This window comes from Hemibagrus wyckioides, linkage group LG13 (genome assembly GCF_019097595.1).
Source record: "Hemibagrus wyckioides isolate EC202008001 linkage group LG13, SWU_Hwy_1.0, whole genome shotgun sequence".
NCBI lineage: Eukaryota > Metazoa > Chordata > Actinopteri > Siluriformes > Bagridae > Hemibagrus > Hemibagrus wyckioides.
Window position 1 is genome coordinate 21074844 of NC_080722.1, and position 13220 is coordinate 21088063.

Genomic DNA, 13220 nt, shown 5'->3' on the forward strand with positions numbered 1-13220 from the left:
TTGTCAAACAGACGGTTGTAGTAACCAATCCTGGCTTAGAAGGCGGGATTTCTCGGAATACGGGTGGAAATAAGGACTCGCAGACTCGCACCATTTATTTTCAGTTGTCGCCATTTTGAAAGTAATACCGTGTCATTTGATTGGTTAGAATTTGCACCACTGAGTAGGAGTTAATTCTATTGGCCAGCGCAAGCTGCGAATCGTCTAAGTGGTTGATTCAATCAGCTTCTTTGTATATATTATTATTGTTGTTGTTGTTGTTGTTGTTGTTACATAAAGAAAAAAAAACATTAGAGAAATAATAAAGAAAAATGAACAGGAACAAATTGGGGATAGAGTGAAAAAATATATAATTTACTTAATATTTTACCTAGAAGTTGGGATATGTTTCATTATTGGAAGAGATTTTCGAAAATAGAGAGGCTGAAAATACACACAAATAGGAAAGTAGTAAATATTTTACAGTTTAAACTTAAGGCATCTTGTATATATTGCTGGTGTGTGTGTGTGTGTGTGTGTGAGAGAGAGAGAGAGAAAGAGAGAGAGAGAGAGAGAGAGAGAGAGAATGAAATTTATGTTTTTTATTACGAATTTATGCGGTTCTTTTGATATTATTCATTCAGGTTTATTCCCTGAAGGTAGAGCAAAAGCGTTTGTGTGTGTGTGTGTGTGTCTGCCATGTTAAAAATACACCTTTGCTTGTCTGATTTATATAAAAAAAGAGTGCAAATATCTGCATCACAGTGTGTTTTTGAATAGAAAAAAATGATAAACCTTTTTTATTTACCCACAGAAATAGTGCAACAGTATAATGTAAGTGATAACATAAGCTAAGTCGACAGCAACAGCATTAAATGTAGCTATAACTGGATAAAAAACTGATTACATGCTGTTCTTGAATGTTTTTTAATTGTTAATGTTGGCAAATTGCTGTGATGTAAGAGGAATAAAACACTTCATGCGATGTTGCTGTAAGAAAATAATCAACGTCTGGGTTGGAACAGTGACTATGCTTCGTCATGCCACTCTGTCTTTTTTTATTTGATTACTGTTTGGTATTTAAGGTAATGAAGGAACATTAATGTAATGTAAATTCCAACTTCTCTGTCTTTTACATTTTTTTTAAGTGTGTGCAAACTTTTGCATGCAATTGCATTAACACACATCAGGTGAAGAATGTGTGAAGGCAAAATGCAGTAGTAATAAAAATGCATTACACCTTATTATTATTATTATTATTATTAAGCAAGCTGATATGAGATTATATCATTTACTCTGCTACCTTGATATTTTATTCTGCTTTTATGCATTTTATGACTCCAACAATTTGATGACACGTTCATTTTAATTTGTAAATTTTCCAAAAAATTTTATTAGTATTATGTCTGAATAAGTTACAATAATAAGAGGTCCTACAGTATTTACAGCTGAAAATCAATAGGAAGAATTTACTCATAAATCAAAATGCTTGCACTGTGATTGAGAGGTCAGTAATTTTTGTCCGTCCCCGTCGTGTCCGTTGTCCCTCTTGTCTTTTTGGATGCCGTTCTGCTTCTCTGTCCTGTCTCTTCCGCCTGATGAGAACGGCAGGATGGTCTTCTTTTTGACAACGCGGGGTTCTGCGTGTTCATCCCTTCCCTGGAAAACACATCATCACTTGCCACAAGCACTGGCCATGAAAATTTTGTGGATAGAAAAAATACACTGCTGAAAATATATAACACACCTCATCAGAGTGGTCAGAAAGGCTCTGATACGGCTGCGATGACTCGTTCCTGCTGGACCTGCTGTCGTTTTTTAATTCCTCGTCCTTCCAAAAGGAAAAGGGAAACAGAGAGTAGTTAATAGTTAGTAACTTGTTAAGAGAAAAATTCTGCAATTGAACAGTCTATGTACAATTGCAATAGACTGCTTAATGACCTTTGGTGCTTGGCCCCCTATCTGTGGCAAAAAGCACTATAAAGTTCACAAGAGTCAAAACTAAATAGGAATCTAAGTGAATGTAAAAAGAAAACACCAAGTTCCAAGGTAACCTCTGATAGAGACTTGGCTGGGGATTGGCTGGAGTTCTTCGGAGAACCAGAGCCCCTTATTCTCTCCGTCAGCCAGGAGAAAGGCACAAACGGGGGACCAGAGGAACGTGAGGATCGGCTTTCTGCACTGTCCGGCTCCCTACAACCAACCATGTGATCAGAATAAATCCATGTACATATACATGCATGGATGCAGATGTTTTGTAGCACGTTGATCCCGTACCGGTTTTCTGCGGCATGTCTGCTGGCTCGCTCCCTCCTGACCTTTCCATATGTGCGACGCAAAGTCACCCTGTACAAAGAAACACAACAGTCCAATGGTCCACTGATTAGGAAAACTACAGCAGACTTACTGTTACCTCCCGGAAGTTCTATAAGACTCCATTCTAAAGTGTTAAATTCTTCTCATACTGCAGGACCTTTAATTAACTAAAGAACGTAGTGTATGTTGTCATTTTATCCGTTTATAGTTACAGAACTTCCACAAAACAAAGTTATCTCTTATGCTATAGCAGCTATAAGCAGTCATTCCTTTGCCAGAAGGAATCCAGAATTCAGAATATCCACAGGATAAAAATCTCACTGACCCGAGATCGAGGAAACGCCTCCTGGTCTTCTTGTCCAGCAGGACCGTCGGGCTGCTCGGCTCATCCGAACCGATATCACGAGCGTCATCTGAACATAAATAATAAGGTCATGTCATTAACGTACAACACTCCAGGGTTACTCAGTGTTATGGATTTGTTTTCCAGCTATAGCTAGGCAAAGAAGAACAATCACAAGACAAAATGTTGCCAAAATGTCAACAACACAGTCTATGGTGGTGAATTAGTCGTGTGTTGGCATTTGGACTTTAAGTCATGCCCGTAACAGTCTCTTCCATTTCCATATACAGACTCTATATGTTCAGCCCTATATACAGTAAAATACCTTTGTGCAGAAGCCTAGTAAACATTTCAACCACATTATGGAACCAAATGGAACCACATTATCCCTGTGTCCCATTGCCCACTTTCCCTTGATTGAGTTCTATTACATTAGTAGCTAATGACTGTTGGCTGGGGCAGCACAGTGGCTTAGTGGTTAGCACTTTTGCCTCAAAGCAAGAAGGTCCTGGGTTCAAATGTCTATATGTGGCCCTATGACGGACTGGCGACCTGTCCAGAGTGTGCCCATGCACTTTGCCCAATGTGTGCTGGGATAGGCTCCAGCAGATCCCCATGACCCTAATTAGGAATAAAGTGGTTATAGAAAATGGATGGATGGACTGTTGGCTGAAAATCCCTCTTGAAATCTGCCAGACTGAGTTAGACTGACTTCAGAAGCTGATCTTAGCCTGGGAGGTTATGGCTAAAAAATGGTGACTGCATCAGTTTAGAAATGTAATCAAGAAAACAACCTGAAATGAGAAAACAAATCTTCAACTTGAGTTTTACAAGACCAGCTGCTCGTCCTCTGAATGGGAGACGTCATGTATTCTTAATGCCAAAGGTTTAAATCTGTTTCTATCCACAAATCAATAAGCACTCTACCCTCATCCCATTGTGTTCCACCAGTCACTCATGTGCTTTAAAAGATCTGCACTTTAAAGTGTGTTACGATAGTAAAAACTGTACTGGGAGCTTTAGGCCTGAGAAGTTAACCTTGCTTATTCAAAATGTCTACCTTCACTCTGAGAGTATTCCCTCTGGTGCAGGGGAGAATGATTCTCTTCAAGTATCTGGACCCGTTCCTTCTCGCGCACATGGGTTTGGTCCTTCTGGAGATGGTCCCTCTTGTGCAGAGAGCTTTGGTCCTTTTGAAGATGGTCCCTGTTGTGCAGGTGGGTGTGGTCTTTCTGGAAAAGGTCCCATCTTTGCAGGTCAGTTTGGTCCTTCTGGAAATGGTCCCCCTTTTGCATGTGGGCATGGTCCTTCTGGAAATGGTCCCCTTTTTGCAGGTGGGTGTGGTCCTTCTGGAAATGGTCCCCCTTTTGCAAGTGGGCACGGTCCTTCTGGAAATGGTCCCCTTTTTGCAGTTGGATATGGTCACCTTGTCGGAGGTGGGTGTGGTCCCTCTGCTGCAGGTGTGTGTGGTCCTCCAGGTGTCGTAGGAGAGGGTCACCTTGGTGAAGGTCAGTGCGGTCCTCCGGGTGCAGTTGAGGACGGTCCCTGTGTTGTAGGTGGTAGTTCTCTTTGATATGCAGGTTTAGATGATCCCCCTGGCACAGTAGGAGACTATCCTCTTGGTCCTGCATAATATGGTCCCTGTGGTGCATAGGGGTGTGGTCCTCCTGGTCCCCCCTGATCAGGGGGGTTGGAGATGAGGGATATGGTAAGCATGCACTCCTTCGCTTTTGTTTTTTCTTTTCACTCTCAGCTATCTCAAAGTTAAAGGCTTGATCCTTCCGTGCAGGAGAGGAGGAAGGATGGAAGTCAGACAAGGGGGAGGGGCAGCGCAGGGACACATGGAGAGGTGAGCAGGAGCCGGACAACAGGCCACTGTAGCTCTGGTGCATGTGAATACACACAACCTTGGTTAGTCACACTTCACAAATTATATTTTGTTCTACATTAGTAAAATTAGACCCCCCACAAACAGACCTTTCCATCAAGGCTGTCATCTCCCTCTGTCGAACTGAGACTGTCCCGGAGACGGGACCTGGAGGGACGGTGCCTCCTGGTTTTGATAGACAGCTGAGCTTTAGCTTTCTGTAGGCTGCTGTCCAGTCGCTCGGTCTCAGGCACTGCGTCTGTCAAATCTTACAGAAAAACCATGATGAGAATCATTACTGTAGATGCACAACCTGAATAGGCATCAGATGGTGGGGCTTATTCTTTCTGTGTCTCTCACACATGCACACACATGCACGCACACACACGCGCGCACACACACACACACACACACACGCATGCATGCCTTAGCAGCCGTAAAACATAGTGATGTCGTAAAGCAAGGCTGGAGCTCTATTAAACTGTCAGCAGCCACAGATTACCAAAGTGAATGATGTAACGATATCCCTTTCAGACACACCCACACGCACACACACACACACAGAGTATGAAGAAATTCGAGGTGCTTTAGCAAGGACTGAGGAATGTGAAGACACTACATCTGCCCTCTAGCCAAACTCATAAAGCATCAGAGCTGTTCCTGGATAATTCGAGCCTTATTATTATTTTTCAGCCTCCAGCCACCATAAGCTCCAGAAAGCGAGTTAAGTCATCTGCTTCTAAGTCTTCTAAAAAGGTCCTTATTACACAAGAGCGCATTATTTAACCTAGCTGAATTTAACACTATGCTGTGATGTCATCTTGTTCGAGCTCTTTCGAGCTTTAATTCCAGAATTTTAAATGAGATAATTCACAAGATCCACGGCTTTGCATCCAGGGTTGGGATCAAGGCCAAGGACAAAATAATCTTATAGACACTGTAGTGCAAATGGCTCAGGCATCCTTATAGTAAAAAAAAATAATAATAAATTTTTTTTGTCTATTAGCAATATTCAATTCAATTTCAATTCAATTTTATTTGTATAGCGCTTTAAACAATGGACATTTACAGAAAATAAGAAACATAGTACAAATGTCCAAGATGTTAGACAAAATCATCCCTAGTGAGCAAGCCTGAGGTGACTGAGGCAAGGAAAACCTCCCTTAGATGGCATGTGGAAGAAACCTTCAGACCATGTATATCCTGCAACCCTCCCACTTTTATCCCAGCTTGGGACCAGCACTGCATCCAGTGGCTGGGGTTTGGGCACTGCCTGGGAATCGAACCTGGGCCATGCACATGGTAGGCAAGAAACCTACCACTGAGCCACCAGCACCCATACAACCTTGTATATGTGTAAATGACCAAAACACAAAACCAAACAAAACAAAATCCAATATTTGACTCAAGATCTGTGATGCTCTTACATCAAACTGGAAAGTTATTCAAAAAATATAAGGTGAAATGTGAGAGCAGCCAGTGTGTCTATAACAAACAGGTTTGGGTGGAAGATAGAGAGAAGAAAGAGGGATTAATGACCAATACACCAAAAATACATCCGAACTACTTCAATAAACAGTAGTAATAATAATAAGTGGAAGAAGAAGAAGAGGAAGTTTTCCACACAAAGGCTGAGAAAAAGAGATTTTTGCTGAAGCCTGTAGAACTCTGCTTGAGTACGTCTAAACTGCTGAACACGTTCTCCTAACTGTACACTGGGTCACTGACTGCATGTTGTTGACATCATGAGGTAGAAGAAGAGTTCATCTTCTGTTAGCTTACGTTTCACATGAAGTTTCTCAAAAAGTGTGGTGGGTGTGTGTGTGTGTGTGTGTGTAATAAAAATGTAGCAGACACAAAATATAATCAATATGTAGAAACTGCTTGCTGTCAAACTCAGTGCAAATGAAGAGCCCAGAGTCAAAGATAAAGCTTTCAGGGTTGGTATTTATATTGTAGTGTAGTGTTGTGTTGTGTAATTGTATTTGTAGTGAAGTGTAGTGTTGTGTAGTGTAGTTTAGTGTAGTGTAGTGTAATGTTGTTTATTTGTAGTGTAGTGTTGTGTAGTGTAACTGCAGTATAGTTTACTATTGCCTAGTATAGTGTACTTGTAGTGTAGTGTAGTGTAGTATAGAGTGTAGTGTAATGTAGTGTAATGTTGTGTAGTGTAACTGTAGTGTAGTGTAGTGTAATTGTAGTATAGTGTAGTGTAATTGTAGTGTAGTGTAATTGTAGTGTAGTGTAGTGTAATTGAAGTATAGTGTAATTGTAGTGTAGTGTAATGTGTAATTGGAGTATAGAGCTGTAATGGCAGAGAAAACAATAAATGATGAGAACAGTAAAGACGTCAGCAACCTTCACTGTACAAAATCTAGAAAAGTCCATTGAGGAAAAGAGCAAGTCTAACAGACAATAAGCAGAAAGAAGATGTAGAGCATCAGCACCCATGTAGAGAGTGGAGGAGGAACAGAGATGTGAAGGAGTGCAGGAGGAAGAGAACACGTGTGCTGTATGGGATCCTGTTTCAGGCTGCTAGCAGTGGGTTTGATGGTCCACTCTCAGGCCGAAACGCACTGAGTGTGTGGACATTAAAGGCTGGGATGATGCTCTAATGGAGGAGGAGGAAAGGGGGAAGGGAAGAGAGCGAGGAGGTCACTCACCAAACACATCTTCTTCCGTCTCTGCCAGCGGGGTGGAGGACATGATGACCTTATCTACAGACCAAAAAATATATCCGGATTATTTTCTTTCTTTCTTTTTTTAATTACACGTAGTTACATTCAATTTTTGCTAATTTTTATTTAATTTTTAATACCCATGCAGTCAAAAAACATTTAATTTAATTTAACTAACATTTAATTTAATTTAATGTAATTTTTTTTATTAATCATATTTACTGATTTTCAATTTTAAAAAAAAACATTTATTATAATGATCACAATCATATCCCTGACATTTAAAAAAAAAAAATACATATGCATATTTGTTGAAATATTTTTTTAGAAATTTCAATTAAAAATAATATATAATAAATAAATAAATTTATTTGTTTATACTAAAGAAATAAATTTGACATTTTTATATCGCCTTAACATTTTATATATAGCTATAAAACATACAAAATATATTACATCGCTTTGATAAGCGTCATCTAAAAATATGATTTTCATCAAACTGTAGGATTTAAATTGATCCTAATCAGTATTCATTTTATTTTTTCTTGCTGAATCGTCGTAAAATCTTTTCTGAAAAATCATATCTAAGGCTGACCAATCTTAAAAATCAATAAAGATTATTGATTAAAGATTAAAGATTATTTTATTGATTTAAATGATTCATTAGTCATTAATAATTCATACACTAATGACATGTTGATGAGAACTTATTGCATTTTAGCACATTTGCAACATTGAGCCTATTTACATTTCATTAATAGAAACATATTTACACATATATTTATTTTTTAGATATGTTTATGTATATAAAAATTGGTAATATTTATTTTAATAAATCACGTCATCCTGCTGTCCACCTTATCTGTTCTCTCAGACACACCCACACACACACACACACACAGTGTTGACCAGTTGGTCAGGTCCAGAGAGGTTGGCACACACACACACACACACATACTTTGGCTGGGTGAAGAGGCCAGCAGAGTCTTTGTGCCATCTGGTGTCTTCCAAATATATAATAATAATGAAGAGCATAAACTAAACATCGAATGCTGCAAAGGAAAATAAATCTCTGCCTAAATAAGCAGCAAATCCTTCATTTATAACAGGTCTCATGGTACCATTAACCACATCGATTATCCTCCTCTGAACCTTGTTTATAACTCAATCCTCAGGGCAGCTTGTCCTTTCCTTATACTAAATACATCAGCTGATCAGCAAGTATTAATCTTTATAAAGCCCTCGTTCACTGCTGTTAGTATTTAATAGAATTAGGATCATTAGAAGCCCACTGTATCTCTGATTATTTCAAAGCCTTATAGGATCTTCATTGAAAGCTAATTGTATCTTATATTATCTCATAATCCTATGGTATATTCATTTTAAGGTCAATGTATCTTAGATTATCTCATGGTCTCTTAGGATCTTAATTAAAAGCCCACTGTATCACAGATTATTTGAAGACCCATTCAGTCTTCATTGAATGCTCATTGTATCTCATATTATCTCATAATCCCATGGTATGTTCTTTTTAAGGTCAGTGTATCTCAGATTATTTTATGGTCTCTTAGGATCTTAATTAAATTCCCACTGTATCTAAGATTATTTTTAAGCCTCAAGGGATCTTCATTTAAAGCTAATTGCATATCACCTTGTAGTATCTTCATTGAAAGCTCATTGTATCTCATATTATCTCACACTCGCATAGTGTATTCGTTTTAACATCACTGTATCTCAGATTATCTCATAGTCTCTTAGGATCTTAATTAGAAGCCCTCTGTATCTCAGATTATTTCAAGGCCTTCCTTTAAGGATCTTCATTTAAAGTTTACTGTATCTCATATTATCTCATACTCGCATAGTGTATTCATTTTAACATCACGGTATTTCAGATTATTTCATGGTCTCCTAGGATCTTTATTAAAAGCCCACTGTATCTCAAATTATTTTAAGGCCTCAAAGGATTTCATTTAAAACTAATTGTATATCACCTTGTAGTAGCTTCATTGAAAGCTCATTGTATCTCATATTATCTCATATTCGAAAAAGTGTATTCATTTTAATATCACGGCATCTCAGATTATCTCATAGTCTCTTAGGATCTTAATTTAGAAGCCCACTGTATCTCAGATTATTTCAAGGCCTGAAAGGATCTTCATTTAAAGCGCATTGTATCTCATAATCCCGTGGTGTATTCATGTTAAAGTCAGTGTATCTCAGATTATCTCATGGTCTCTTAATTAAAAGACTGATCTCAGAATACTTCAAGCTCACATGGTATCTCCATTCATTTAAAGCTTATTGTCTCTCAGATTATCTCATGTTCTCATGGTATCTATATTTTAAAGCTAATTATATCACAGATGATCTCATGATCTTGTAGAACTTGTGGACTTAAGTTGCTTCGTTTATTGTTTAAAGTGATTAACAGTTAAGTAATAAATACCGTATCTTACAGAATAGTCTGTATCATTTCTGCAGATTATGTGAAAGTGTACGATTATCAGAACATTAGGTTGTAACCTTACCACAAATGATGTTGCTGCACTGTTTAAAAAAAAAGCTTTGCGATACAAGGTTGTACCTTTGTAAAGACGTCTGTGTTAACTTTCCTCAAAACGTTCCAACAATACACAAGTTTCTTTTTTTTAGGGAGATTATGTATGTGCATTATGGCATGCCAATACAAATAGTTTAAAGCGTAACGCTCATTCAGCTAACATAAAAGTGTTAGCCAGGTGTTCTCAGCGTCAAGGGCTGCCCCTCCACCCATAGCCAAGAGCATGCTCAATAAGCAAGAACTCTGTGGGGAATAAAAATTCATGAAATTCAGGGGACCCACACACACCCACACACACACACACACACATAAATTTGGGGACACATTTTAAAAAATGATATTACACACATCGTTTCTCTGTCAAGGGACTCAACTCAATTTGTATTACAATAAGCCCCCATAATGCATCAGTGCACCTCTGATACGAAGCTAATGGCCATAAAAACCCTGCCCCCCCACCCCCCACCCACCCACACACACACACACATCTATACAGCATCCCTGCTAAGTAGCTGACAGGCCGGGAAAATGCTATAGCAAACAAATCAATATGGAGATGGGTGAAGATAAAACTGACTTCTGCATCGGTCAGCAAATCTGTTCCTGCTTTCACTGAGCAAAAAAAAAAAAACAACAGCACCAAAACAAAACAAAAAAACGCTAACAAAAAACGTGGAGCAAATAATCCTTGACACTAAGAGAAATTGCAAATGACGTGCATTTATAAACTTGATCCTTTTCTATAAGACGACCTCGGATAGAATTGTTCGGAGATGTTATCGTTTCTATAGTAACAGCTCATTCATGAAGAAGAGAACAGATAGACTGTCGGGGGAACGACTGTTTATAGCTGCTATAGCGTAAGTGAGTACCGGAACGTGGACATTCCAAAACATTACACGTAACTAATAAACAGACAAAAGTGATGATCTGTCATTCTTTCATAAATCAAAAACCTGTATCTGTTGTGAAGTGGCTGTGGTGTAAAAGGAATATAATTGTGCTGTTATAGGAATATATAGGAATATAATCACCTTCAGGGTGGTAGGTGGAGTTTCATCACATTCATTGCTGTTGATTATTTTCCTACGAGAGCACAATTTTGTGTCGTTGTGTTTTATTCCATTGTATAGTATTATCTCTAAAACTCACCCCGAGATAACAACACAATAATCGAGACCAGCATTTCACAGCACAGGCACAAAAGGATAATAACCATATTTAACATTTATGTGACAGCTGAGCAACTCGAAAATGACAAGACAACAAAGACGAAACGAAACACAACGAAAACTACATGTAGCGCTTCCATATTTCATGGCTCTGAAACTGTAATACAATCAAAACCGGAGTCAAAAAACACTATTATGGTGCAAAACTTACTAAATCAAGAGTTTGTGCTGCTTTCTTAGATTGTGCTTAAATTTTTCAAAATACCTTCAGAGAGGCGTAGTTAGGAGCATTTCCCTTTTACTGAACTGAAGGCACCAAAAATTCATACATTTTTCATTGAAGCAAATGGAATAAAGCAAGAGCGAGAGAGAGAGAGAGAGAGAGAGAGAGAGAGAGAGAATGAAGGAAGTGAGTAACCCACCTCAGGTTAGAAGCTCTGTCCCATAGAGTTGCTCATATGCCTGACATGCCGATTAGATCTCAAGCTGATTCTTTCATTTACAATCACACAAACAAACAAACACACACACACACACAAATATACACACTTACACACGCGTACAGAAGCACACTCTCCGAGATATGAGGAGCATCAGAGTCCAGGACAACAGCTCTGTTCACACCCAAAGGCTGTGATGAGATGATGTGGGGGATAGAGAGAGAGAGAGAGAGAGAGAGAGAATGGAGGAGGGGTAACGTAATGCATGTCCATGGATCAGTCCATCCTCTATTTCCACTTAAAGACTAGCTCACTGATGGGAATCTCTGCTCTTTTTTTCTGCACTTGGCTCAGCTCATCAGTAAGAGTCGATTCTTTCGGATCCTAAACAGATCCGTGCAAGTTTTATTTTTGAAATAATCTATTTACACACCCAGCAAGTGGTACATAAATCTAAATACTGCATGCTGATGAAATTTCACTGAGAGAGTCACAGGATCCGAGTTTCCTCCTCAAATATATCATTTTTTCACTTAAAAGAGACATCTTAAAGACCGAAACAGCTTGATTCGTTCACAAATAACACATCACTACTTAAGATAGATATAAACATATTCCATATACATATTATACCATACATTATTACATATACATATATATATATATATATAGATATATATATATATATATATATATATATATATATTTTTTTTTTTTTTTTTTTTTTATTTTATTTTACCTACTGTAAAAATTGTAGTTTTTTATTTTAGATTTTGTATTTTATATTTTATGCTTTTCTTTTTCTGTCCTTATTATTCCTTTTTCCTTTTCAAGGGTCAAAACAGTCATGTAAGCATTTCACTGCATATTATACTGTGTACCATTATGTATGTGACAAATAAAATTTGAATCGACAGTGCCAGCCACACTGAGCCGAAAAGCATTTTGCATGTATCGTATGGTGAGGTATAAAAGGAATAAAAGAATAAAAGACAAGATCTAAACTCAAGGAAAAATGAAAATTAGGTGCTGATACAGAACACACGGTGATGTAAATAAAAACTTTTACTGATGCAAAACTTTCTACCATATGTAGTTAGCATGTACAATTAACCTGATAGCAGGACTGTAGACAAACACCAGCATCCAAGATTTACATCTCTAAATGTTAATGGATATCGGACCGGAAGTAAGTTCTCCAAACTGGTTTCCATCTGTCCATCCATCTTCTATACCCGCTTTATTTCTAATTAGGGTCTGCAGGAGTCTATCCCAGCGCACACTGGGCGAGAGGCAGGGGTACACCCTGGACAGGTCACCAGTCCATCACAGGGCCACACATATAGACAGACAATGACACACACACTCACACTATGGGCAATTTAGAATTACCAATCAACCTAATGTCCATGTTTTTGGACTGTGGGAGGAAACCGGAGTACCCGGAGTAAACCCACACAGGCACGGGGAGAACATGCAAACTCTACACAGAAACAAACCAGTTTCCTCACTTGCTTAATACACTTTTCCTAATTCCATGACAATTCATTGTTTTGAATCATGTTTGACATATATTTCATGATTATTCGTACAAAATATATTTTTACACCTTTAAGACAGTTTTTTAGCGAAAACGACAAGGAGCCGTTTGGGCGCAGAAAGAGTCGACTCTTCTTGAAGAGCTGAACCGACTGCGTTGAATCATTGGAAAAGATTCGGAATTCCCAGCACGATACGGCGATCAGTGTGATATGAGCAGCACTGAATATAAACAGCACTTATTTCCCTCAAACTGTTTAAAATAATAATAATAAATACACGTAAAATCGATTAGATTATCGTTTTCGATTCAAAAACTATTCATGCCA

At 38.3% G+C, this 13220-nt stretch overlaps 1 protein-coding gene across 1 annotated transcript; it reads right to left on the reverse strand.

Annotated features, from left to right (window-relative positions):
• Window positions 1-1385: 1385 nt before the first annotated feature.
• On the reverse strand, window positions 1386-11548 carry samd14 (sterile alpha motif domain containing 14). Its single transcript, XM_058406857.1, has 9 exons — window positions 11335-11548; window positions 7166-7219; window positions 4616-4773; window positions 3699-4521; window positions 2621-2708; window positions 2257-2325; window positions 2034-2172; window positions 1727-1810; window positions 1386-1638 (listed from the first exon to the last, which is right to left on the reverse strand). The coding sequence occupies exons 2-9, from the start codon at window positions 7206-7208 to the stop codon at window positions 1453-1455; spliced, it is 1590 nt and encodes a 529-aa protein (XP_058262840.1). The 5' UTR covers window positions 7209-7219; window positions 11335-11548; the 3' UTR covers window positions 1386-1452.
• Between the last annotated feature and the right edge of the window lie 1672 nt (window positions 11549-13220).

What these genes read in the sequence shown, in the direction of transcription:
- samd14 (XM_058406857.1), bottom strand. Translation starts at nt 7,208, where the DNA reads ATGTCCTCCACCCCGCTGGCAGAGACGGAAGAAGATGTGTTTG. An exon ending in GACGGAAGAAGATGTGTTTG is followed by an intron (nt 4,774 to 7,165) that starts GTGAGTGACCTC and finishes TTTTTCTGTAAG; the next exon opens with ATTTGACAGACGCAGTGCCT. An exon ending in GGAATACTCTCAGAGTGAAG is followed by an intron (nt 2,709 to 3,698) that starts GTAGACATTTTG and finishes ATTTATGTTCAG; the next exon opens with ATGACGCTCGTGATATCGGT.